General features: G+C 43.0%; 1 protein-coding gene across 4 annotated transcripts in view; it reads left to right on the top strand.

The window, feature by feature from the left end:
- PSTPIP1 (proline-serine-threonine phosphatase interacting protein 1) overlaps window positions 1-25986 on the top strand; it is a 95591-nt gene that overhangs the window by 34049 nt on the left and 35556 nt on the right. For all 4 annotated transcript variants that reach the window (XM_073303504.2, XM_073303502.2, XM_073303503.2 and 1 more), the window contains exons 4-5: window positions 21592-21626; window positions 23475-23581. In XM_073303504.2, the coding sequence (XP_073159605.1) occupies window positions 21592-21626; window positions 23475-23581 (142 nt within the window). The remainder of the gene's footprint in view (window positions 1-21591; window positions 21627-23474; window positions 23582-25986) is intronic.

The following is a 25986-nucleotide window of genomic DNA, read 5'->3' as shown; positions in this document are numbered from 1 at the left end:
TGGGAAGCCTTATTATCTAGTAAAGCTCAGTTCATCTCATGAAACATTCTTTCTCCATTTGGCCCCTCTTGGCAGCTTGGTAATAAAATGGCAGTTGTTACTGGGAGTTTCCTGAACAAGTTTTTTTTCAGTATTACTGACCTCTGCAACTGGTCTGTGAAGGAATGAAAGGGAAGAGAGATTGGGACTTGGGCAGATCTAGAAATCTTGGTAAAGCTTATATTAAAAATATAGGCCAAGTTCTAGAGCCACTTGAAAGGCTTTCACGCTTCAGATCTATTAATTAATGTACTGCAGCATGCTAAAACAACACATGGTGCTTCTCCATGCCCTCTACTGTTTGCTGGCAGTATGTATAAGATGCGGGGAAGGAGGAGAGGTATGCGTCGGCAGGGAATTCTACTTCCTAAACAGTGCTGCAAGACTGATGCTATTACTGATTGACGCGGCAGTAATGAGACATCCTGTCATTACAGCCATAAGTAATAAGTAGTAGTAATGGCGTATTAAGGTGGAAGAGGATGAAGATTTGGGGTCACAGTAGTTAGGGCTGAAAGAGTGGACTCCAATCTATACAAACCTGCATTAAAGATCCCCAGGGTCACTCACCCCCTCCAGCCCAGATCTGATTTCTTAATTGCATCCTACTGGTTTGGTCAATTTATCACTCACTTCCCTCAATGTGCATATGAATTTCTGTTAGTTTTTAATGAAAAATCTGACCTCAAACCCATGGATTATTTCCTGGGCACCATCACAGCATGCAAGTACCAATCAATCACCTGTTTCACTGGCCCTCATATGCTGTGACATATCCCAGATTAAAGGGCCTATGGGGAAATGCTGAATTTGACTCTGGCCATTAATTTGAACTCTTAGATGAGCCCAGTAAAAAGCTGCGGAAAGATTTGAGGCTCATACTAAGGGACATGTCTGGCATTATTTTTCTTCACATGCTCTCCCTTTCCTTTGCTGTGGGTCTGTAAGAAAATCCAGTAAGTTAAAAGGAATATGGAAGAATTCTTTTGGCTGGGAAAATCAGTTTCTTGCAATTTCCGTTGAAGATGGTTTTAAACATTCTGATGGTTCATTTCATAGAGTGAAAATGAAAAAAGAAAAAAAAAAGACTAGTGGTTTCAGAATTGAGAGAGTGGATTAATGATGGACTGTTTCGTCTCCAGTAAATCTGTATGCCTTTTAAAAGTGCAGGACTTACAAGAAAATTTCTTCAAAATTTCCTTCCTGGCAAAGTAGGGCCAGCAGAGATCGTGCATAGAGAAATGGAGGGCTTTGGCTGCTGTTCTACAACTTCAGTAGATAACCTATGGAAATTTGATCTAAAGATAGGGCCCAGGCTTCAGCACTGGGATATGAATCTGAATTTCCCTAAAGTTTGGGGATGTTCATATCCAGGGCTTGGGTTCAGGCCCATCTCTACTTTACACTGGTATTTATACTACTTTGTCATGGACAAAGAGGTGAATACACTGGCACAATGTGTTGAAAAGCTCGTTTAAAGAGGAATGTTTCTATAAAACCATGGCCAGCCTAGTGGTAGTGATCCTCTTCTCTATGATGCATATTGTCCCAGATGTCTCAATGTAGTGGTATATTGGTGTTGAGAAGGAGAGAAAGTACCTTTCATCACTCAGTATCCTCTCTGATTGTTTAAAGAGCTACACAGATTGACTGAGAAGGGACTCTTGTTCAGGATATTGGGGTATAAACCAGACAAAACTGAGATCTAAGCATGGCACATAATGGCATGACTAATGAAAATATAATATACAGTTTTTATAGCCTATATTTTGACACCATGTCATGTTTTTGTTTGCTTGCCTGGATATATGCTGGAGACAGCAATTCTGCACCTAAGAAGCTGAGACAGAGTCAGAGAGACTCAGAGAGCAAACAAACATACTAGTGATAGTCAAAAAGTTTCTAAAAGAACTGCACCACAACTAACCTCACATTCCACATTCTAATTGCCTAGCCATTAAATGAAACAAAACTTTTAAATCTATTTGAAATAGTGTCATCCGGTCACGCCCAATAGTATTCCAAAATTTAGACTGAACCAGGAATAAAATGTCTCGGCGTGTTCAAATGCAGCTTTTGAAGCTGCATCTGGGCAACAGTAAATCTGAAATGTAACCTAAGGATTTTGCTAAGCATTTGAATTTGTGACTCATATTCAACAATTAGCAGGAAAAACAGCTTCAGTTTTTCTTGCAGAGCACTTCAGTGAACTTCCTGTGTCATGCCATATATAGAATCATAAAAGCTAGAGATGGAAAAAAAAAACAAAACCAAACCAAAAACCCATCACAGGTCACTCAGTCTATCTTCCTGCCAGAACAAGATTGTGCCCTAGTCTTTTATCCAGTCCAGTTTTAAATGTCTCTAGGGAAGGGGCTTTCCATCACTTCTCTTGGGAGATTATTTCATATTCCAGTAGAGATCAATGTCAGGAAGCTTTTCCAGATACTCAGCCTAAGAGTTCCCTCTCTTAATTTCATCCCATTACTCCTAGTTTTTTAGGTTGGTACAAGGGAGGAAAATTTAACCCCATAAATACCCAATCCCAGAGAACATCCAGAACGCCCCAGACAAACAATGGCAAGGCCAAGATGTTAAATCTGATGGAACATTACCAACAACTGCTGACTGAAGTGACTGATGAACTAGTTGAAAAATACCCCCATGGCTCCCACAAGTCACAGTGATTCTCTGAAGAACTTACATGAAATGAAGCAGGAAGGCAAAAGGGGCATAAAACCTACACAGCCCCAGTCCAAGAACAGTTGGCCTACTGACAAAGAACCACTGGCAGACCTACACTGCAGACAGAAAAGCAGCCAAGGGAACCTTCCTCCCAGACACAATTGCATCTGCCAAATCACAGAAGCAGAACTGTGACATGCAGCAAACAGCCTAATAGACCCCCAAATGCCCATGCCAGTGTGAACTAGGATGATCAGAAGAATGGAAAACCTATCTTATGAAAGGAGACTCAAAGAGCTTGGCTTGTTTAGCCTAACCAAAAGAAGGCTGAGAGGAGATATGATTGCTATCTATAAATATATCAGAGGGATAAATACCATGGAGGGAGAAGAATTATTTAAGCTCAGTACCAATGTGGACACAAGAACAAATGGATATAAACTGGCCATCAGGAAGTTTAGACTTGAAATTAGACAAAGGTTTCTAACCATCAGAGGAGTGAAGTTCTGGAACGGCCTTCCAAGGGAAGCAGTGGGGACAAAAGACATATCTGGCTTCAAGACTAAGCTTGATAAGTTTATGGAGGAGATGATAGGATGGGATAGCCTAATTTTGGCAATTAATTGATCTTCAGCTGTTAGCGGTAGATATGCCCAGTGGTGAGCTGGAGCTGGTTTGCACTGGTTCATGTGAACCGGTTGTTAAATTTTGAAGCCGGTTTAGAACCGGTTGTTAAAGGGGTGTGCAAACTCCGGCCCACGGGCCACATGCGGCCCACCAGACTGTCCTGTCCGTCCCACCTGAGCTGTCGGCTTGGGAGGCTCTCCTGTGAATTTTTACTCACTCGCTCTAGGCCTTCGGTGGCACTTCGGCGGTGGGTCTGACCCAGAGCGACTGGAGGACATGCCACCGAAGTGCCGCCGAAGGCTTGGAGCGACTGAAGGAACTGGTTCTTCAGCTTCTGGCAGCTCATCACTGGATATGCCCAGTGACCTGCGATGGGATGTTAGATGGGGTGGGATCTGAGTTATTACAGAGAATTCTTTCCTGGGTGTCTGGTTGGTGAGTCTTGCCCACATGGTCAGGGTTTAGCTCATTGCCATATTTGGGGTTGGGAAGGAATTTTCCTCCAGGGCAGATTGGCAGAGGCCATTGGGGTTTTTCGCCTTCCTCTGCAGTGTGGGGCACGGGTCACTTGCTGGAGGATTCTCTGCACCTTGAAGTCTTTAAACCACAATTTGAGGACTTCAATAGCTCAGACATAAGTTAGGGGGTTGTTACAGGAGTTGGTGGGTAAGATTCTGTGGCCTGCATTGTGCAGGAGGTCAGACTAGATGATCATAATGGTCCCTTCTGACCTTAAAATCGATGATTCTGCGATTCTACCAGTTCTGCCCAACTTCACAGTCAATTGTTGCCACTGGGCACTTCACATTTCTTGCCCCCAAGGGAGCTTAGAGACTGGGATCTTCTCTAACGTCCACTCTACCTGGAGAAGTGGCCTGGGAACTAAAGAAGAGCTGCAAGAATAAACTAGCTGCAGTACAGGAAAGCCTGATCAGGTCTTCACCTCAGCCCAGCTGGGACGGGAAAGGAGTAAGGCCAGGAGACTAAGCAGCACCAGTGAACACCGGCAAGAGGGAGCAGCCACCAGGATTCACCTTTATGAGCTAGCTGCCTCTTCTCTACAACAGCTACCTTGGGTTGTTAGGTGTACAGCCTGCAGCTAACTGTTGTGTGCCATGGAGAGGGGAGAGCGGAGGGCTGGCAACTCACTGGTCAAATGGCTGGCTGTCCAGTTCAGGCTTGAGGGAGGACCAAGCAGCCAAGAGATGGATCCTTAGAACCAAAGATTCATGCAGAGACTGGGCCCCAAAGGAAGAGACTCAGCCCCAAAGGAAGAGACTCAAGGCTAGCTCTTAAGGGGTAACCAAACTCTTTCAAGCCTCCAGTAAAGTTTTGGATGAAGTTACTCGTATTTTATCCAAACCAGCCTGCCTGTGCATCACATGCCTAGGACAGTCTGCTGTGATAATTCCCTGGTAAAATTAAAAGGTTCCCCTCTCCTAAATTGGATCCAACACAACGAAGGCCTGGCCTCCAGTGATAATGGAGACGTTCTTGCCTTCTAATACCCCATTCAATCATTTTTGCCTGAGTTTAGCAGCAGTATTCGTTCAGGAGTCTGCATCACAAGTAACAACTAATGGTTTCTTAGATACTCAATATCATAGCTGTTTCAGGTTCACCACAAACAAATTACTTGGCCAGTGAGAAGGCTTGAGTGGGGATTCTAAGGCTGTACAATGAGGAAAGCAGCCATGTTTGGGGAAATGGTAGGAAGAGGAATTTTGACATAAACTTAGTTGAAAGAAAAGGAGTACTTGTGGCACCTTAGAGACTAACCAATTTATTTGAGCATGAGCTTTCGTGAGCTACAGCTCACTTCATCGGAGCTGTAGCTCACGAAAGCTCATGCTCAAATAAATTGGTTAGTCTCTAAGGTGCCACAAGTCCTCCTTTTCTTTTTGCGAATACAGACTAACACGGCTGCTACTCTGAAACTTAGTTGAGTTATTACTAATAACTCAATGGCACCATTTGTACAACAGAAAAGTTACCATAACCAAGGCCAGAAAGTATGATGATTTTTAAAAAAAAGTATTAGCTTTTTAAATGTCATTTTAGTTCAAAAATATTATTTATAAATGAATCCGGAGAAGAATGCTGTCTGAACACAGGCAATAGGAGTCAGGAAATGCCAAGTTCTAATCCTTTCCCACACAAGTTCTAACCCTTTCCCACACAAGTTCTAATCTAATTTACCCACGAAAACCATCATTAACATGGAGTTAAAGTTGCAGGTACTCAGCAGCGCTCTGTGCTCCACCTACCCTTCCAGAACAGAACAGTTTGAAAAGCTGGGAACACAGAGTCACGCTGATGCTCCCTGCACAACCTTACCTCTGCCCCCAAGGGGCTGGCAATTGAAGCCGGGAATATAACAGTACCTCACCCCTCCCTAGCAAACCTGCCATTTTCTCTGTGGTCCCCACAACTTTAAATCAGTACTTGGCCTGCTGGCCCACTGACCCCTCCCTGCTGCTCAGAGGGGTGCAGTGGAGATGGGAAAGCCCTTTGAAGATTAAAAGCACTGTGCACGTGTTAAGAATTATAGTGACAATTGTCAGATCAATTTTACCAACTTTTTAAAGCTATTATATTTTCAGTAGTAGAAATAATTAAACAAAATGATAAAAATTGTACAAAGGTACAAAACCTCTGAAAGAACATAAATCATAATAATGTAGATCTGTTATCAACAGAAGAGAAGAATTTGCTTGTAGATCATTCCCTTTTTTAAACACTCCCTGCTATTATTCAACTAGATTATTGTCCTTTTCTTCCAGTGGCCTAGCAACCTGCATCCCTAATCTCTGTCTGGCTTCCCTCTCCAATTATTTCTACTTGTGTACCAGCCACTTGCTGCTCCATGACTCCAAGAGAAGGTGTAGCCATCTATTCAAATACAACCACAACCCTGCAGCTTTTCCCACTGCTTTGTGTGTACCCAAATACGTTATTAGGGCAGTTATCGCCAAGTGGTGCTGTTATACAGTCTTCCACGTTTTGTGTCTTAGCGTGAGAGCAGATGTTCTGTCTTAAGAAGACATGCTGTGCATTGTTAGTTTTGGTAACACAAGATTCTAGGTAGAAGCAGCTGTGCCAGCAGCAAAGAGTACTCACTGCATTGGTATCTGATTAGAATTAATTCTTGTGGCAGTTACTCCCTGGGACCTTGGCATTGGCGTTAAAATGATCCCTGGAAGAAGAGAGAACCTGCATACAGTTTGTGACCACTTCTGTCCCAGGGCTGGTGTATATGTCTCAATAAGACAAGCCATATTTAGAATTTCCCCAGACTCCACATCACTGATTTCTCCTCCATTGGGAAACTGATCTGTAAGCCTCTCTCCCCTCCTCCTCCCCCGCTCCCAAACATCTGCTACTGATTGGCAGGGGGGCAACCATATAATAAAGCATCAATGTTGAATGAGATCTGACTACAGGCACTCAGCGAGCTAAACAGGATTTTAGTAACAAAACCGGTTAAGCAACAAGAAGATGAAAACATGGTGTCTCCATCTTTATCCCATTGGCAGTAGCACCCTGAACAGTGGCTTTTATCAGTAGATTATCCTGTTCTGGTACTGACTTCAGTATTTATGTCAATGAAGGACAAACAAAAACATTTTCAACACTAGTTCAGAAAGCACAGTTGAGACTTGGCCTATGTGGGAATGCGCTCCAGGAAGTGCCAATCACTCTTTGTGAACTGGTACTGAAGATGGCCATGTCTGGCCTACACTAATCGTGAAGCCTCTCGCAGTCAGAGATCTGAGGGGGCTCTGCTGTGGCAATTCCATTTCCTAGTATAAGAGAAGTTGCTGCTGGTTACCATGGTAATACCAAGCAAACAGTCCAGTTTCCTTCTTAAAAATAATAAGTAGCCTCTCAAACTGTTGGCTAATGTTCAGCTGCACAAAGTTATTTTATACAGATAGCCTGATCCAGGCAAATTTAGGCACTGTAGCTGCTTGTTCTTGGAGCTCTGCAGCTGTGGAAGCTACTTCCGATTTGGGGTGGAGTGAGTGTATCCCTCTCTAGCCTTGTAGTCCAAATTTAACTCATTGGTTGGGTGGGGGCTTTAGCCAGGGCACTGGCTAATTTGTTACAACACATTAAAGGAAACAGAAGACTGAGCCCATCTCCCTTACAATGGGCTTTTCTCCAAGCATGTTCACCCTAGAATCCCAACTGTCCACCTTGGGTCTTATGACAGGGAAGGAGTGGAGAGACTGGCTGGCCTCCCCTTATATTTTAATCACCTTTATCCTCTAGTGTACTTTGGGACCTCCCATCATTGGTGCATTTGGGATGCAGGGGTTTGGGAGGCCCTAGTGAAAGAACTGGAAAAAGAGGCCACCAGACAAGAACTTCAAAGGGAGGAGTAGGGTATATCAGTGCAAGTATGGTCAAGGTTTTCAGAGCTTTTAATTAAAATAAAGCTTGAGATATTTGCATGGCTGCAACCTAAAATTGTAGTCAAAGTCTCATCTGCATGAATGTTAGATTGGGGAGGAGAGAGGACAGGTTTAGGACTTTTAACTTTCTCCAGGCTTTGGACTTGAACATCGCTCTGAAGCCTGAGAGACCAGATTGTCATATTTGGGCAAAAGTGGCAAAGATATGAAAAACATCCGTACGTTTCACACAAGTGGGAAAGGATGTCCCCAAAGGTTTTTAAAAACAGCAAGGCTTTTCAACTGAATAACAAGCTACACTGAGTTTGCAAGTGCTGAATGGTGGTTTGCTGTTAGGACTCAGTGCAGTAGAGCTAGTCTCCAGGCAGCCTCATCACTACAGCTGGCCTGCTGCAGGCTACCTGATTGGCTAGAAGGGCCAGCAGGCCGGCTTGTAAATCAGCAGCAGCTTGCTGGCTGCTCAATGCTCATGCCCACCACTGTGCCTGCTCCTGTGTTACCTGGTCCTAGATGCTTGCATCCAGCCTTGCTTCTGTCCTTCCTCTGCCTTGAATCCTCCTTGCCTGCTACTCTGCTTGCTCCAGTTCCTGACCTCTGGTTTGACCCTTGGCTCTGATTACTGACTCCAGCTTGATAGACTCGACTCTGGTATCTAGCTCCTGACCTACTGCTTGACCCTTGGCTCCAGCTTCTGACCCTAGTCCTTGATTCCTGACGCTCACCACGACCACCAGGCTAGATTGCCCTTGTCCTGGTTGGGTGACGTGCACAGTGATGGTGCCTTGGCACGTTATGGCTGATTCACAGCCAAACATGTGCCCTTTGAGGTTTAAGGGAAACAGTCCTTTTGTGCTGCAAAGTGGATCCATGCTTGAACTCAGGAGTATTCCCCGGCTCCTCAGGACCACAGAGTTACACTCAGCAAATGAGTTGGAGAGCCTGATTTTCAGATGTGCTGAGCATTCACAACTCCAGCTAAAGTGGGGAGTTGTCCTGTAATAAAGAAGCAGCAGAAGCGGGTTAAGCCCTGCCTTTTCTAGCAGGTTAGCTTATTTTCTTTTTATTCTTTGCCTGCCTCTGCTTCTCCTTTCCTTGTCTCTTCTCATGTACGCTATCTCCCCTCTTTTTTCCTCCCCCCGTCCCATTCTGCCATCCTCTTCTGCAAACCCACATCTGCCATGCATTTCTCTGCAGTGCTTAAAATACTGAGAGTCCTGCACTGAGCATATACTCGAGTCTCTCAAATACAAAGCAAAATTCATAACAGACTTTGAAAGATGTGCTATATTTATACATGGTGAATAAAGGAAGGAGCTCAGATACTTCGTTGATAAGCACAGTATAAGAACATACATATAGAACAGTACAGGTCATGTTGAATTTTTCTGTATTGTGCACATCAACAAGTTGCTCTTTGATTTGCTGCTCAAATGATTTGAAAAGTTGCTTTCCTGCATGGTCACTTTACAGCAGAGCTCTTGTTCTCCACTCTAAGGCCCTGATCTTTGAAAGTGTCTGCACATTGTACTTTGAAGTCAGCAAGACTCTATGAAAGAGTAAGGGACCATGCACATGGATCCCATTATAGGATCTATAACTAGATTAGAATTGACATGAAATGAGGCAGTGAGAAGCTGTCAGACGATAGAGGGCAGAAGTGGTTATACTGCGTAGGTCCCTTTGTAGTTTAGATTTTGTTAGGCTGGTGTAGGAATATGGGTCTTGTTGGAGAGACTAAGGAATGAAGTGTACTTTTTCAGTCACAGTTACCTGTTGAAAAGTTGTGGACTTTCAACTAACCTATATTTTCATGGCTCTCATTATGGGTTTGATGAATGGATTTACCACCTACCTAAATAAAAATGAGTTAAAAACCTTAGTTATATGTTTAAAGCCATTATGTTACTTGCTTTATTTTGTTTTCAACTTTATGATACAAATGTTATAAGTGATTCTGAGGGTGTTTGTATTTTCTTATAGTTCGCATACAACTAAGCATCATGGCATCAGAAGCAAAGTCTTTGCTAAATTTATGATGGATCATAATACACCTAAAGGAACTAGCAAATTTGGTCTCCACATTTTTTAATTGTATGTTCTAACCCAGGGGTCGGCAACCTTTCAGACGTGGTGGGCCGAGTCTTCATTGATTCACTCTAATTTAAGGTTTCGCGTGCCGGTAATACATTTTAACGTTTTTAGAAGGTCTCTCTCTATAAGTCTGTAATATAGAACTAAACTATTGTGGTATGTAAAGTAAAATAAGGTTTTTAAAATGTTTAAGAAGCTTCATTTAAAATGAAATTAAAATGCAGAGCCCCCAGGACCGGTGGCCAGGACCCGGGCAGTTTGAGTGCCACTGAAAATCAGCTCACGTGTCGCCTTTGGCACGCATGCCATAGGTTGCCTACCCCTGTTCTAACCTGACATCAGATTTGGTCCTGACTAAGCTCCCCTATTGGGGGCCTAGTTGCATTCCCCCAACATAGTTTTTAACCTGGCGTAGCTTGGTCAATCCCAGGTGCGGGATATAGGGTTGACCTCAACTAGCTGCACGGAAATAAAAGTTTTCTGTGCCTTGTCCCCAGTAGGATCTAGTGTACACTAGAAAAGGTTTGCTAGTAACAGCTACACTGGGAAACCCTCTTAGTATAAACACAGCTTATACTGGCAGAACTGTGCTTATACCAGTTTCCTGAGGTGTAGCATCAAAAGAGGGTTTTGCTGGTATATTTGGCTGTATGTTAAGGCTTTTGCGGATATAAAAATTGCATACAAATAATCACACCCCTGACATTATTATACCAGAAAAAGTGTAGACCTGACCTCAAGATAACTATTACTAGGTAAAAACACACCTCTTTTTGCAGTGTAGACATAGCTCCAGATTCATAATACATAGGACAAAACAAACAGCCTTTTAACTCATTTCCCAAACCATGCTACAGCATTAGACTTTGCAAAAGAATACCATGACTGTTGAGAACAAAATTAAGCCAAGGAACTGAAGGATATGAAGCGAAAAAATTCTTTAATTGTCTATGTAAGCCAATTGCAAGATCCTGGGTAACAAACAAAAGGAATTGGATTTGCTTATTTATGAGCACAAATTTGATTTACCTGGTGTTACTGAAACCTGGTGGGATGAGTTACATGACTGGAATGTTAAAATCAACGGTTATAACCTATTTAGGAAGGATCATGTCGGAAAAAGGGGGGGGGGAGTGGCACTATGTCAAAAATGGCATTACCTGTTTCCGAGTCACTGGCAACTCACAAAGAAATGACCTTGACCAAATATGGATCAATGTCCTAATAAATAAAGCACAAGATGGGGTATTAGTTGTTGTCTGCTACAGACCACCAAACTACACTAGGGAACAGGATGACCACTTCCTTGTGCACCTATTTATAATGGGTAGGAACAAAAGCTGCATGATCAAGGGGGACTTCAGTTTGAATGACATATGTTGGAAGTCAAATGCTGCCAGTATTAAAACATCCTTGGAATTTCTAAATATTATAGATGATAGTTTCTTAAGAAAATTCTATATTTGACCTTCTTTTGACAGATAAGGAGGAATTGATCACAGAACTAAAAATGGTAGCTTAGGTACAGTTGATCATGACTTGATCACATTTGTAAAGTGCAAACAGAATAAAGTCCAGACCAGTAACATATGTACTTGGGGCTTTAAGAGGGCCAGTTTCACAATCCTGAAAACACTTCAGCTGCAGGGGAAGAGTTTAACCAGAAAAATGTAAATGATAGTTGGGAATTGTTTAAGAACACTTTACTAGAGGCCCCAAAAGCCACAATCCCACAATCAAGGAAGAAGGCTGTATTGGTTTAAAAACTGACCTGCTTTAGAGGGGAAGTGAAGGCAGTTATAATAAATAAATAAATAAAAATGGAAGAAAGGGGAAGGTGATAGTAATGAATATAAATCAGAAGCTAGGAATTGTAAAAAATTGATAAGGGAAGCAAAGGGACTCAAGGCAATATCTATTGCCAGCGGAGTTAGAGACATTTAGGAGGAGTTTTTAAAGTGTATTAGAAACAGAAAGAATCTTAACAATGGTATTGGTTCATTACTAGATGGAAATGGTAGAATTATCAATAATAATTCAGAAGAGGCAGAAATGTTAAATACAAAACAGAAATATTTATTGAAGAAAAAATGAATGTTGTAGTCATACCATACGATGAGGCTATCACTCCTTCCATTTCACTAGTATCTCGTGAGGATGTTAAACAGCAGATACTGAAGTCAGACATTTTTAAGTCAGCAGGCCCAGGTAGTTTATATCCAAGACTTTTTAAAGGAATTATCTGAGGAACTTTCTGGATGGCTAACATTGATTTTCAACAAGTCTAGGAACACTAGGGAAGTTCCAGAATATTGGAAAAAAGCTAATTTTGTAGCAGTATTTAAAAAAGGGTAAATGGCATGTCCTGGATAATTATAGGTCTGTCAATCTGACATTGATTGCAGGCAAGATAATGTACTGTTGATATTGGACTCGATTAATAAAGAATTAAAGTTGAGTAATACAATTAATACCAGTCAAAATGGATTTATGGAAAATAGATCCTGTCAAACTAATGATTTTTTATGAGATTACAAGTTTGATTAAAGATAATAGTGTTGAAGTGATATAATAATAAACTTATAGACTTCTGTAAGGGATTTGACTTGGTATCTCATGGTATTCTGATTAAAAGAGTAGACCAATATCAAATTAACATGGCACATATTAAATGGATTAAAAAATTGGCTAACTGATAGGTCTCAAAATGTAACTGTAAACAGGGAATCATCACTGAACAGGTGTGTTTCCAGCTGGGTCCAGCAAGGATCGGTTCTTGGAGTTTCAATGAAGTCACACAAATGAGGGTCATTCTTGTCAGCTGCTGTTAAATGTTACTATTTAACATTTTCATCAGTTACCTGGAAGAAAACTTAAAATCATCACTGATAAAGATCAACTATCTGATTACAAAGCTGACTCAGGCCAAAGTAGGAGGCATGAAATTTAAAGATTCATCTTTAGAGGATCTCGAGTATGCAGATGATGATGCTTTACTTGGAGGGACTATTGACCAACAACAGCTAATGTTGGAAGAGTTGCGAAAAACTGCAGAATCTATGGGACTTAAGTTCAGTGGTGATAAAACCAAGTTATGCATGCCTCCTATAAAACAGAAACCAATAACCTGCCAATGCTGCATATAACTTGCAAAACTATTCACCCATTCAATGTCATTATCTATCTGGATAGTTATTTGACAGCAGGACTTCCTTACCCAAAAAAGTCGCACATCGGATTGGTTTTGCGTCAGTGGCATTGCAGCATCTTCACAGGCCTCTGTTTGGGTGGTGGGATCAGTGCTTAATTTGTAATGAAAGAGGTGCCAGGGCTCAAAGCATTTAGGTGCTGGGGCTCAAGCAGTTTTTTTTACTTTCATAATTGATGCGGCAAGCCTGGAGGTGAAAGGCTATGAACTGCCAAGCCAAGAGATGCCAGGGCTCAGCCCTGGCACAAATTAAGCATTGGGTGGGATGTTTGTGTGACAACTAATATATGAATGTTCAGTGCAGTAGAGATGAAAACTCTATTATATGGAGCAGAAACATGGTTGGAGAGGGAACTAAATAGTTTTCAATGTCAAAAGTTACAGAATATTCTTAACATCCATTGGTTTGATTTAATGACAAATGATGAGATACTTAGATAGTCTTGCAGCAGTTGAGACCAAGATGACTACAATGGTGGGGTCACATCCAACATGCAGAAGAAGCTACATTTTTACAGGAGACTTATACAGCTGATGTTGACGGAAGTAGAGCATGAGGCCGACCATAAATGAGATTGGAAGATGCAATTTTGAGGGGTTCAAGAAACCTAAATTGTCCCATTACTGACTTTTGTTGAGGGAAGACAACTTGTTAGGAACCATTCAAAGTGAAAGTCCATTCTACTCACCACTTCTGCTACAACACAGCCATGAGAATCTGCTGGATAAACGTTGCAGATGACACAAAAATTGGGGACTGGTAAATAAGGACAAGGACAGGTCACTGACACAGAGCAATCTGGATTGCTCAGTAAGCTGGGCCCAAGCAAGTGATATATTTTAATATGGCTAAATTTATACCCCTAGGAACAAAGATTGTAGACCACACTTACATGATGAGGGACTCTATTCTGGTGAGAGTGACTCTGAAAAAGATTTTGGGGTTGTGGTGGATAATCAGCTGAATGCAAGCTCCCAGTGTGATGCTGTGACCAAAAAGATAATGCAGTCCTTGGAGGGATAAAACAGGGAAATCTTAAATGGGAGTGGAGAGGTTATTTTACCTCTTAATTTGATATTGGTGCAACTGCTGCTGGAATACTGTGTCCAGTTCTGGCATCCACAATTCAAGAAGGATGTTGGTAAACTGGAGAGGGTTTAGAGAAGAGCCAAGAGAATGATTAAAAGGTTAGAAAACGTGCTTTATAGTGATAGCCTCAAAGAACTCGTTCTACTGAGCTTAACAAAGAGAAGGCTAAGGAGTGATTTGATCACAGTTTATAAGTACCTACATGGGGAAAAAATATTTAAAAATAGGTCTTCAGTCTAGCAGAGAAAAGAACAAAATGATCCATTGGCCGGATGCTTGACAAATTCAGACTGGAAATACTGCATAGATTTTTAACAGGGAGGGTAATTAACCACTGGAACAATTTACCAAGGATCATGGTGGATTCTCCATCACTGGCAATTTTAAAATAAAGACTGCATGTTTTCTAAAAGATCTGCTCTAGGAATTATTTTGGGGAAGTTCTATGGCCTGTGTTATACGGGAGGTTACAGCTTCTGGCCTTGGAATCTATGAATTAAAACCTAGTTTAGTCCAAATACTGGTAGTTTAGAACCAAGCCAGATGTTAACCATGGCCATGGAAGGAAGAGAGGGGATTGATGTTTAACTGGTCTCCAGATATGTAGGTGGGACTAATTCACCTGGGACACAGAGGTAAAAGTAAGCCGCTATGGTCCAGTACGGCATACTGGTAAGAAAGGTGGCTGCTGGTACACAGCCGACTGTACCGGCAGGGCTGCTGTTGGGGGGTGAGGGGGCAAAAGGGGCAGCTGCCCTGGGTCTCGGCGATTAAAAGGGCCCAGGGCTCTCAGCAGCGGCCAGAGTCCCGGGCCCTTTAAATTGCCACTGGACCCCAGGCATCGCGGGCTGGGCAGCGCTGAAGGGCTGGCTTGGGGAGTCTGGCCCCAGACCTGCCCCTTCGGCCCAGAGCTGCCCCCCCCCCACCTTGCCCAGGACCCCGGCTGCTCTGTGTACTGGTAAATCTGTGAAGTTACTTTCACCCCGGGGCAGAGAGTACACACAGCCAGTGGGGAGTGTTCTCCTTAGGGCTGAAGAGTGCATAGTAGAGGCCATAGTCTCTCACTCTCCATTTTAAAAAGGTCACACTTTTTATAAAGAGAACATGGTGCATTGTGTTACTGTTATTTATAAGAAATAAGATTGAGATGGTGGTATTTTCCACGCCTATTTGCTAAGCAAAGGAAAAAATAAGCTGTGGTTTTCCTGTCAGAAGAGTCACTCGTATCTTCCTGTACATCAGTAGTAAAGGGACTTCATAAATTACTGAGTTAGACTATTCTGAGCTTCAGGGAGGGGACAAGACATTCAGAAAAACTCAAACTGACGCAGCAAACATTACACTTTTCAGTTGAAACCACGTCTGAATCCAGCATTTCTTGAGATATTCTGTTCCTTTAACAAGTGAGGAAGGGAACTGGGGCTTTGAGCCACAGTTGATTCACATGCAGCTGAACACACTTCAGTGGGCAGGCAGGGGTAAAACACAACACAGACAAAAACTGTTAGTGGATATAGAGAAAAGAATGTGGAGCAGAAAGAGTGAGAGGTTGCAGCTTCGGGAGAAGCTAAGCAGAGAGATGGGTTGCTAGCGACAGGAAGTGCGTCTAGTATACACTAGAAGGTTTTGTAGCTGTTTCACAGCAGCGTGCACTGGTACTAACAAGGGTGCAAACACCAGCACTGACAGGATGCAGGCGATTTTACCCACTCTATCATGAAGCCAGGCTTTCATGACACAGTGGTGAAAGCATCCTGAGTCCCCTCGAAAGCACATTGCTGCTAGCGCTGGTGCAGCTGCACTTTTGCTAGTGCAGGCTAGGTCTATAAAGCATTCTCTCTCTCTCCCTGCTTAACAGCAGATAAGGCAAAAGGACGAGAGTAGAAGGGCTGCAGAGCAGCCACCTGACCTTCAAGGAAACAAAGGACATCTATATGACAAATAAGGGACAGAGCTTAGTTTTAAGGATCGCCATCCCACATCCCAGTACAAAATCCTGCTTCTGATCGATGGATACTTTGCATGATCAGTGCTTGAAAACAGATTTATAATCTGATCCAATTCTTCTCAGCAGTTCCATGTGGTCCATGGGAAATTAGTCACCAAACAAGGGCCACCCTTGAAAGGGGGGACAGCAAAGAGAACAGGCCCTGATGGAAGAAAACCAGGGTCAGTTTTCAAGTGATCAATCCCTGCAATGTCTATACAGTCAAGAAAGCTACAAGGGGAAGCAGTGTTGTTTAGTGTATAAAATACTGGAGTGGGACTCAGGAGACCTAGGTTCTATTCCTGGTTCAGCCACTGATCTGCTGTGTGACCGTGGGCAAGTCACTTCATTTCTTTGTAAAGCGCTTTGATGACAAGCACTATATAAGAGCCAGGTATTATTATAAATTATAGTGAAAGTCCATATCCCGCATCTTCATATTTCCACACAAGGTATAAGCTCATTTAGGAAAGAAACGCATATGGTGATTGCTTCCTGAGCAAGTACCCAGGAAAAGCAATGCTCCTTTTTTAATGCTCATTTCAAAATATTTCAGGAAACACTTACTTCTTTCAACCGTGTGCTGAATTTTTTAAAAGTCTTAAAAATACTGGTTTCAGAATAATAGCCGTGTTAGTCTGTCTTCGCAAAAAGAAAAGGAGTACTTGTGGCACCTTAGAGACTAACCAATTTCTTTGAGCATGAGCTTTCGTGAGCTACAGCTCACTTCATCGGATGCATACCGTGGAAACTGCAGAAGACATTATATACACACAGAGACCATGAAACAATACCTCCTCCCACCCCACTGTCCTGCTGGTAATAGCATATCTAAAGTGATCATCAAGTTGGGCCATTTCCAGCACAAATCCAGGTTTTCTCACCCTCCGCCCCCCCCCGCCCCCCCACAGACTCACTCTCCTACTGGTAATAGCCCATCCAAAGTGACCACTCTCTTCACAATGTGTATGATAATCAAGGTGGGCCATTTCCTGCACAAATCCAGGTTCTCTCACTCCCTCACCCCCCTCCAAAAACCACACACACAAACTCACTCTCCTGCTGGTAATAGCTTATCCAAAGTGACCACTCTCCCTACAATGTGCATGACATTGCTCAAAGAAATTGGTTAGTCTCTAAGGTGCCACAAGTACTCCTTTTCTTAAAAATACTGCAAGGAATGAAATCTCTAGTACATGTCTGTAGCCTGGTTAACAGGAAAAGGTTTCAGCCACTAGATGGCAAAAATCACCTGAAGTTGGTGCTTGGTTATTGATCAATCTGCCAGAGCTCCCTTGACTCTAACCCCAAGTACAGGTCCTTCATTTCTCTGCCAAAGTTTCATATGAAAACTCGGTCTTTAAATCCATGCTTTACGAAGTGCAAGACTTTAATTACACACAATACATTTCTATAGACATTTCACACGGATGCTAGCAAGCAGGCTTGCTGTGGGGAGGTTCAAGGTGAAGGCTGATACTTTGCCTGTAACTTAGTTTAACAACCCTCCCGACTTGAAATAGTGGTACTTCCTCCTCCCCTCCTTAAAAACGTGAGTGTGGGGACAATGAATTTTGTTCAAATGGCCTAAAACTGAGGCATCCCCACACCCACAGACATCAGAACAAAAACATTACAAATCTCAATAGGAAATCACACCCACATAGAGAGGGACTCTGAAATGAGATGCTTTATTTAGTCACCATTCATTCAAGCGTACTAGCAAAATTAAATTACAAGCATCTCACACATACATCTCTACCAAATGGGATACTTTCCTTCACCCACACAGCTATACCCCGATGTACTGGAATGAGATGTTCCATCCATGTCAGAGCTTCGGAAGGTGATACATAGCTGATACATGGGGCTGTACCTGGTATATTGTGCAGCACTCAAGTGATTAAAGAGATATTTGAAGGTTCTTAGGCCTAAAATTTGACCTGCCTATTCTCCCTCCTATCTGTTTACAATGTTTATGTGCATGTCTATTCCCCCAAACCCCACAAAAAAGGTTAGATTCAATTACTCCCACCTGCTTGTAGCCAGGGGCATTATTACAGCCTACTGGAAGACAGACTAACCCTCCTCCACTCAAAGGGACCGTAGAAGAAAGTAAATCACAACATCTGGCTTCCTTTCGTAAACCACTCTGATAGCATAGACCACTTCAAAACTAAAGAGAGTAAACTCCTTTTCCCCTTGTATTGAGAATGTATCTTTCTTCAGTATCCAATATGGCAATTTAACTACATCTGGCAGAAACTGACATCTCAGGCTCGAGGAAAAAAACTCTGGAAATGATAGATCAACATGCTGTGCAAACAGTAAATGCCCTGGGTTTGTTTTTTATTTCAATATTTGTATGTTACTCTGATGAGGTATCTAATAAAGTGCCCCACCCTCACTGTAAGATATATACAAAAGCAAGGAACTGACACCTCAGGCTGGAGGAAAAAAACTCTGGAAATGATAGATCAACATGCTGTGCAAACAGTAAATGTCCTGGGTTTGTTTTTTATTTCAATATTTGTATGTTACTCTGATGAGGTATCTAATAAAGTGCCCCACCCTCACTGTAAGATATATACAAAAGCAAGGGCCAATATGTATTGTAAGTTATATTTACTTTTTTAAAAAATCCCTATCATGTCATCTAGAACAAAAATGGATAATAAATTTAGTACAGTGGGTGGCTTATTTGATTTCAAATTTGGTTAAAAAGACTCCTTCATTTCTGAGACCTTATGCTCCAAGTTTAAGTTTGCATCAAAAGTTTACACCAGCCAAGTTATACATGTTTGGGAACACAGGGATAAAATGAAATGCAAGGGCACCTTCAAAACAACAAAGACGCATATCTTAAAATACATTCAATCTTTTATGCTATATCCTAGTGATCCAAGGAGATTCACAGGCTTTTACAGGCCGGCTTGGAGCCCGCTTTTACAGCAGAGGATTTTAAGAGCACCAACTCAAGCCTTTAAATAATCTTTTTGTTTAGCGCCATCAGTTATTCATAACTCATTTCAGGGAAACTATTTTGTTGGTTTATACACAAAAAGCTGAAACAGTCTGAAAATAAGATGTATATTGATCATTTATGGCTGAAAGGCTTTTTGGTCACACATTTTACAGGTAGCCGTGCTAGCAAATTTTGAATCAAGACTCCAGGTTTTCGTGATGTTCTTTGGGGCCTGCATGATGGTGTCCACTTCCCTTTATATTTCTCCCCTAAGAGTCCACAAGGTGCTTCAAGACCTGAAAAAGGGTCCTATTTCTCTTTGCTGCTTTATGTCCAATTTAAACCCTAAACAGGCCCATCTGGAAGGGCATAAGGTATATAGACCATACTTCTTGCCCTTCTGGCTAAGCATGTGCCACGAAGAATGGGGAGGCAGCACATCTTTAAAGATGACAGCATCAGGTCCAGTAGCACAGGCAGATTGTACTAAGGGAAATTCTCCAATAGCAGGCCAAGTTTCTGCCCTTGGATCTGTGCTCTACTGAAGTCAATGAGAGCTGCATGCATGCATCCAAGAGCAGAATGAAGGTATATGTGATGAAGTAAACCTAATTGTTGCCCTGGTGGCGATAGCTGCCTTCAAATGGTGTTAACAAGTACAGTCCACCCAAGGACTGAAAATGGCAACTCCTCTGCTCCAGGGCTGGATTACGTGTTCAAAGAGGTCAATGCTAAAGACACTGGAGATGCTGACATGGAAGAATAAGGGCGACCACTTGGCTAGTTCAGCACCAGCTCTGCCAAGATTGCATGTGGTGGTGGTGCTGTTTTTAATATGAAACCGGAGTACAGCAAGGCAGAAGCCAGGGATTTGCTTTGTCGTTAAAACTGATGGGAAGGCCATGCCTAGAATGTTTTTAAACACAGCTCCAAGTCGCAGCCAAAGGAATAGCACCTGGAATTCCCCCAGGAAGCATCAGTATTGGAGAGGGTAGGAGGCTGCACCAGACAGGGTACAAAGTGTGGGTTTTGAGCCAGGTGCCTGCAGGCCCGCTCCTTTGGAAGCCAGGCTGCCATCAGGAGGCTGCACCTCACCCAAAGTACCACAGAGAATGTGCGCTCCAGTATGTGTGTCTCTGGCCTCCTTGGGTGGCCCAGGATGCACATAATTTCCTCACAGATCTCTGTTCCCCAGGGGTTGGCAGGGACACACATCCCTCCCCACTCCATGCGTGGCCAAACTTTATGCCTTTAGCCATTGAGTATTTCAGAAGTGCCACTCACGGGCTTGGCTGAATATTCCTTCCCCTCTCATGAGCCATATCAGGCTCTCTCTTTATCAAGCCCCTGGACAGACCTTTGGGAGGTCGCACAGTCGGTGTCCCGGAAAGATTACCTTCTCAATTCACAGTACAGCCCCCAGTAAAACCACTGATGCCCAGGCTCTTCAGAACTGGGTGCAATTGGAGCAGCAATGCTGCAACAGAATGGGAAAGTGGGGTTTTTGGCATCTCTCTCTGAATTACTCCTCTACCTCTTTGCTGTTCTTTCTGCTGCTTCATTAAAACGTTTGCAGCTTGTTCCCTATTCATCTGCCTGACTGATTATCATTTACTCAACCCAGCACAACAACAGACAATATACTACTGCCCTTTACCAGCCCCCTGTGAAACACCATTATAAGACCCCATCTTTTACTTTGATCCAGCTCCATCTGACTTCTCATACTGACCAGTGTAACGTTTTGTCTTGCTAGTCTCACCTGTATTTCATGGCCTGGTGCTGAGGGCTCCGTCTGGTGGCAGAGCTTATTCATACTGCACTGTGTAACTGTGAATAGCCACTGTGGTCCATCGTTTCAGACCCCTAGAGTGTATGGCTCTGAAAACCATTGGTCTTAATTTGGTGTCTTTAAAGAATTTGGAGACAGTACCACAAGGGGGTGCTACAGAAGTGCAGGAGGGAGGTAATGTTACACAGCCAATGCATTGCTCCTGCTATGAGGATTATTAAGGAGGAAAAAACAAGATATACTGTACAGCACTGATCTCTGACTACAGAGGTCTTGCCTATCTCTGTCCTCAGAGATCTCCCCTTTTCGACTACTATTCCAAACATCAGTTATATTGGTCATTTGTATTTCCCTGTATTCATGTTCTCACCAAGACATTGGTACAGACAAGTTTATATTAACACGTGTAATAACTAATACCGAGGGGTTAAAGAGTCCAGTGCACCAGGAGTTTGGAAGTCTTTAATTCCCTGCTTCATGAAGCATTTGATTGCATGGCCTAATGAAACCTATAAATGTAATCTCTCTCCCATTTGCATGGTCAATTATTTTTGGATTGGGCTATTAAAGGTTTTATTTATTTTTGTGTTTCTTTGAGGGTAAAAGTCCGGTAGTGGACTTTTTTTTTTTTTAGATTCACAGTCTGTCATTAGGACACTATACCAATAAGTATGTGTTTGTTTTCTCAGCACTCTGAAGGCAGCATTCGAGGTCCTAAAGCAACGTAAGTTTGTATCCTTCTTCCCATCCCTGTTGGAATCCTTTCATTGATGGCTGATTTGTCCTGGGGCCAACCCATCACTGAAGAAGACAGATTTTCTATTCCAAGTGTTTTACTGCCCATTATTTACACTCTTTACAACTCTAATCCACAGGGGTCACATTCCTCCTCAATAGCTCCACATTTAATCCAAATTCCCTTTCCCCAATAGCATTCACTGTACCCACTATAATCCACTAGCAGAGGAACAGCCAAGCTGCCATCGCAGTGCCTTTGCTAACCCTCCTTCCTCCTGAGTTCCTAAGAAACCAAAGAGCCTTAAAACTGTCTCCAGTTTAGATCCTCAGGTCTCTGCACTGGGAACTATGCTTCCCCTCCCAGCCCAACCCCTTAATAAGGAAAGGGATTTCCTCCTCTTTTTGGTAACAGGATCCCAACCCCGCACCAATGAGTTGACCACACATGGCTGAAACAAAATCAAAAAGGACCAGCTGGCCAATGAGTGACGCCTAGCAGACTAATTTTGTGTGTGACCGTGGCCAAATTATTTAAGGCAGCATCTCCGGCAGTCAGGATGTTTAGTTTTCTATGCCTCAGTTCACTCATCTGTAAAATGGGGGCTGTCATATACCCCTACAGTTGTAAAGTGCTTCAAATCCCCCCAGATGAATGACAGTAAGCAAAAGCACACCCATCTCACCAGCACAGTCGGCAGAAATTACTCTTCGCCATGGTCACAACCTGGACACTCAGAGACGCCCCAGAGTCTAACACACCCAGATTGTCCATCTGTGCTACAGACAGTGGCCACGCTTCCCTAGTTAGGGGTAATAATGGAATTTTTGCCAACTTTTTGGGCTTCTTCCCCAATACTTGCTCAGTCTTATCTGGTTTGAGTCACAGATGACTAACCCTCATCTAAGCCCCAGGCTCATCAAGACAGCGGGATATGCATTCTCTTGTGCACCAAGGGCTAAATGCTAAAATGTTTACACTCCTAGGATGTAATAGCATAGTTACCTAGTATACAATGGGGCGGTGCAGTTGCACACACTGCCTACAGTTTAGATAAAGAGGTCAAGATTTTCAAATGTGGCTAGAGATTTAAGATCATTCCTGGTTTGAAGGGGCCTGCTTTTCAGAGAGATGGTTGCTCAGCACTTTCTGAAAAACAGGCCCTTTTCAAGGCATCTCAAAGTTGGGCACCCCAAAATCACTAAGTACTTTTGAAAATGTTGGCCAGACATTTTAAATTTAGACTCAAGAGTAAGATATTTTCTATCTTTACTGAACCCTACCCATTTTCAGCCTCCCTCATTGGATGGTAGTGCTGGGACAAGCCTGACTGTAATTGGGAAGTGGCTGGCAAGAGAGATTGATGTCAAGAAGCGTGATGGGCGGGAAGGTGATCACAATGTGGATAAGAAACCTGGGGTCAATAAGGAGGTCTAAACGTAGGCATGGAGGGGGAAGAGAGAGAGCCCTTAAAAAGAAAGGGGAAAGTTTGGAGGTGCATGGTGGGAATATGAAGATGTGAAAGGGGGCCAGATAAAAGTATTTCTATTTACATTCTCCTGCCATGCATAATCTTGGCATGTCACAAACAGCAGCAGTTCTGGCCACATGTATGTTGCAGACATCAAGGGGATTGGGATGAGTCCTATCCTCCTTTAATTAATGAGATAATACAATGATCTGAATAAAAAAAGCCCTCCTTAAGTTTCTGAGACTGCCAGGTGCATGCAAGTAATACATTCATGCCACCTCCCAGTAAATACCTGCTGAAAAACCCGACTTTGTCTTTATTAGAGGCCTTTTCATTGACTGTCTATAAATTCTCATCTGCCTTAGAAATTGAAAATGTTGGAAACTCCCATATCCAACTGGCATTGATGCTGAAGGATGAACTGAAAGGAATAGAGGAGTTCAGAGAAAGACAGAAGGAGCAACGAAAAAAGGTGAGGAAAGATAAGAATTGTCAGACCAATGGCCCATTTATTCTGATAGGTTGTCTCCAGCAGTGTGCTATGGATGGTTCAGAGCACGACAATTGCCCTCCTTCCTCCAAGCTCCTAGCTAACTTGATCCTGGGCAGAATCTCTCTGTTTCTCTGTGATCCCACCTTGTGATGAGATAATGCTCTGAACTATGAAGACTCAGAGCCCTTGTCGCTTTCACTTTCTAGCTAATATAACTGCAGATGCTTTTCTTATTCCTGTAAGTATTTCATCCCTTTTCAAAATTCTTGCTAAGCAAGTTGCTTCAGTAAATATCCTGTAAGAGCATTGCAATACACCGAAATTGAAGTGCTAACAAAGGTTTGTGCATTGTGTTGAACTTGAAGCCTAAGTAATAAGATGATGAGGGTGTTGGAAATCCCCGAGATAAATTATATTAATATAAATTATATTAATCTAGTATTCACCAGAGGTGTTGTATTAAAAAAAACAACTATGTTCGAACCAGCTATCATCCCATTTGATCCTCCCAAATTCAGCATCCTTTGAACAAGGTATCTGCTAATTGAGTTAATGTTAATGTTTTACACCCTCTCTGGTTCTATCTGGGAATAAGTAAAGGGCTTGGCTACTTGTCACCTAAAACAACCATGATTTTTGACAGCCATGCAAAATTTCCACATCCCATGCCCCTTTAAAACAAAACAGAACAGATCCAGGTAGTTCCAAGTGCACCAGCCTCACCATCTCAATAGCACAAGACAGATGGGAACCCAGCCAATGAAACACTCCAGGATTTCAGGGTGAGTAAAAACAATCCTGTTTCTGACAGTGCTGTTGTCTGATTTTCAAGCTCCGCAGCTGCTTCATGAAGCACATTCAATTTAGAGACAATTCCGTGTCTGTTTCATATTTGAATCAGTATTTATCTCCTCTACCATCCCATTTACTACTTGGAGAGCTGCATGGAAACAGGGGCTGTATCTTCTTGCAATAGTTCTACATTTGAAGCCTTCAAGAGAAACCTTTACTGGGAGTTGGGAGCAAGGCAGAGACCTCTTCTGGATTCTCCGTGTCTGTTGCAGGTTTTTCTTTCAGTCGCCCATGTGGCTGGCTGCCGAGAAAGTAGCACTAGAGCAAACCGTGCCAGCATTTCCGGTGAGCTCCCAAAACACAGCAGTGTGTGTCTTTGTGCATTGTGCTAGCCCTGCAACAGCAGCATTCTGGACTGCACCATTTGGCCCTTACTCAGGCAACACTTCTGTTGGCACCAGGGGGAGATTTGCTTGAATAAGGTCTAAAGACGGCAGAATTAGACTCCCCTCCCCATGGGCAGTGGGTGAACCCTGAGCTTGGGGAGGCTAGCCTCCAGCACGGCCCGCCCCTTCTGCCAGAGGCCCCACCCGGCCTGCTGAAGCCCAGAGGGTCCCCCCTACACGGCCACCAGCACCCCTCCTCCTAACCCTGGAGCACAGGCTAGCCCCCATTAGCTCCGGCCACAGGGGAAAGAGCCCCCCACAGCACAGTGCCGGGAAGCAGGAAGGGCCCTGGGGATGGAGCATGGGCAGGGCCATGCAAGACTGTTTTGGGAGGCTCAGCCTTCCCCGGCCTTCGACACCCACCGTCCATGCCCCTCTCCCCACCATCTTCTCCAGGGAAGAAACCCTGATTCCCAGCATTTCCCCAACATCACAGATGAGATGATCTAGGCATTGAGTTCAACACAAGGCTCAAACTCTTTGCTACTACTTCATTTGCGGTATATTTTAGTGCTCCGGCAGGATGTTATAGAAGCAGCCCTCTTAGCCAAAGTTAAAAAAAGGGATTAAACACTTACAGCAGTAATCAGCAGGGACCCTAGAAATCTGTTTCCCACGGAAAAATGCAGAATTTGCATTTTTACAGAGCATCGTTATAGTTTTTAAATTTTGTGAAAAAATAAAAACATATTAAAAATTAACTACATTTTACTAAAAGTACCAGCGTCACTTACTGAGTGCATGCAATCTCCCCCTCTTGTTGTTGATTTTTGAATGTGCTTCAAATTTACAGTGGAACCCCATTTATCTGATTAACTGGGACTGGGGCCAGATCAGATAATCAAAAATTGGGATAATCAGGAGAATTTACAAAGACCTTTCTATCCCTTATTTTAAGATAGGGGAGGGGAGGCTTGGGCAGTTAGCCTCACGCGGCGCTGACGGCCAGATCCCCAGCCATCTGAAGCTGACTGCCCGAGCTCTGTCGCTGTCAGCCCCGGGCAGCTGCTGGTTCCGTTAATGTGGAGAACCGGATAATGGAGGCTCAGATAAACGGGTTTCTACTGTATATCAATAAAGCACTGTGTTCAGCTGATACTCGTATATATTGTGGTTAGGGAAACTAAAGTTCAGCGTTTCATTTTA

Source organism: Lepidochelys kempii, chromosome 10 (assembly GCF_965140285.1).
Source record: "Lepidochelys kempii isolate rLepKem1 chromosome 10, rLepKem1.hap1, whole genome shotgun sequence".
NCBI lineage: Eukaryota > Metazoa > Chordata > Testudines > Cheloniidae > Lepidochelys > Lepidochelys kempii.
The sequence above is the reverse complement of the archived record's forward strand: the minus strand, read 5'-3'. Positions and strand labels throughout refer to the sequence as shown.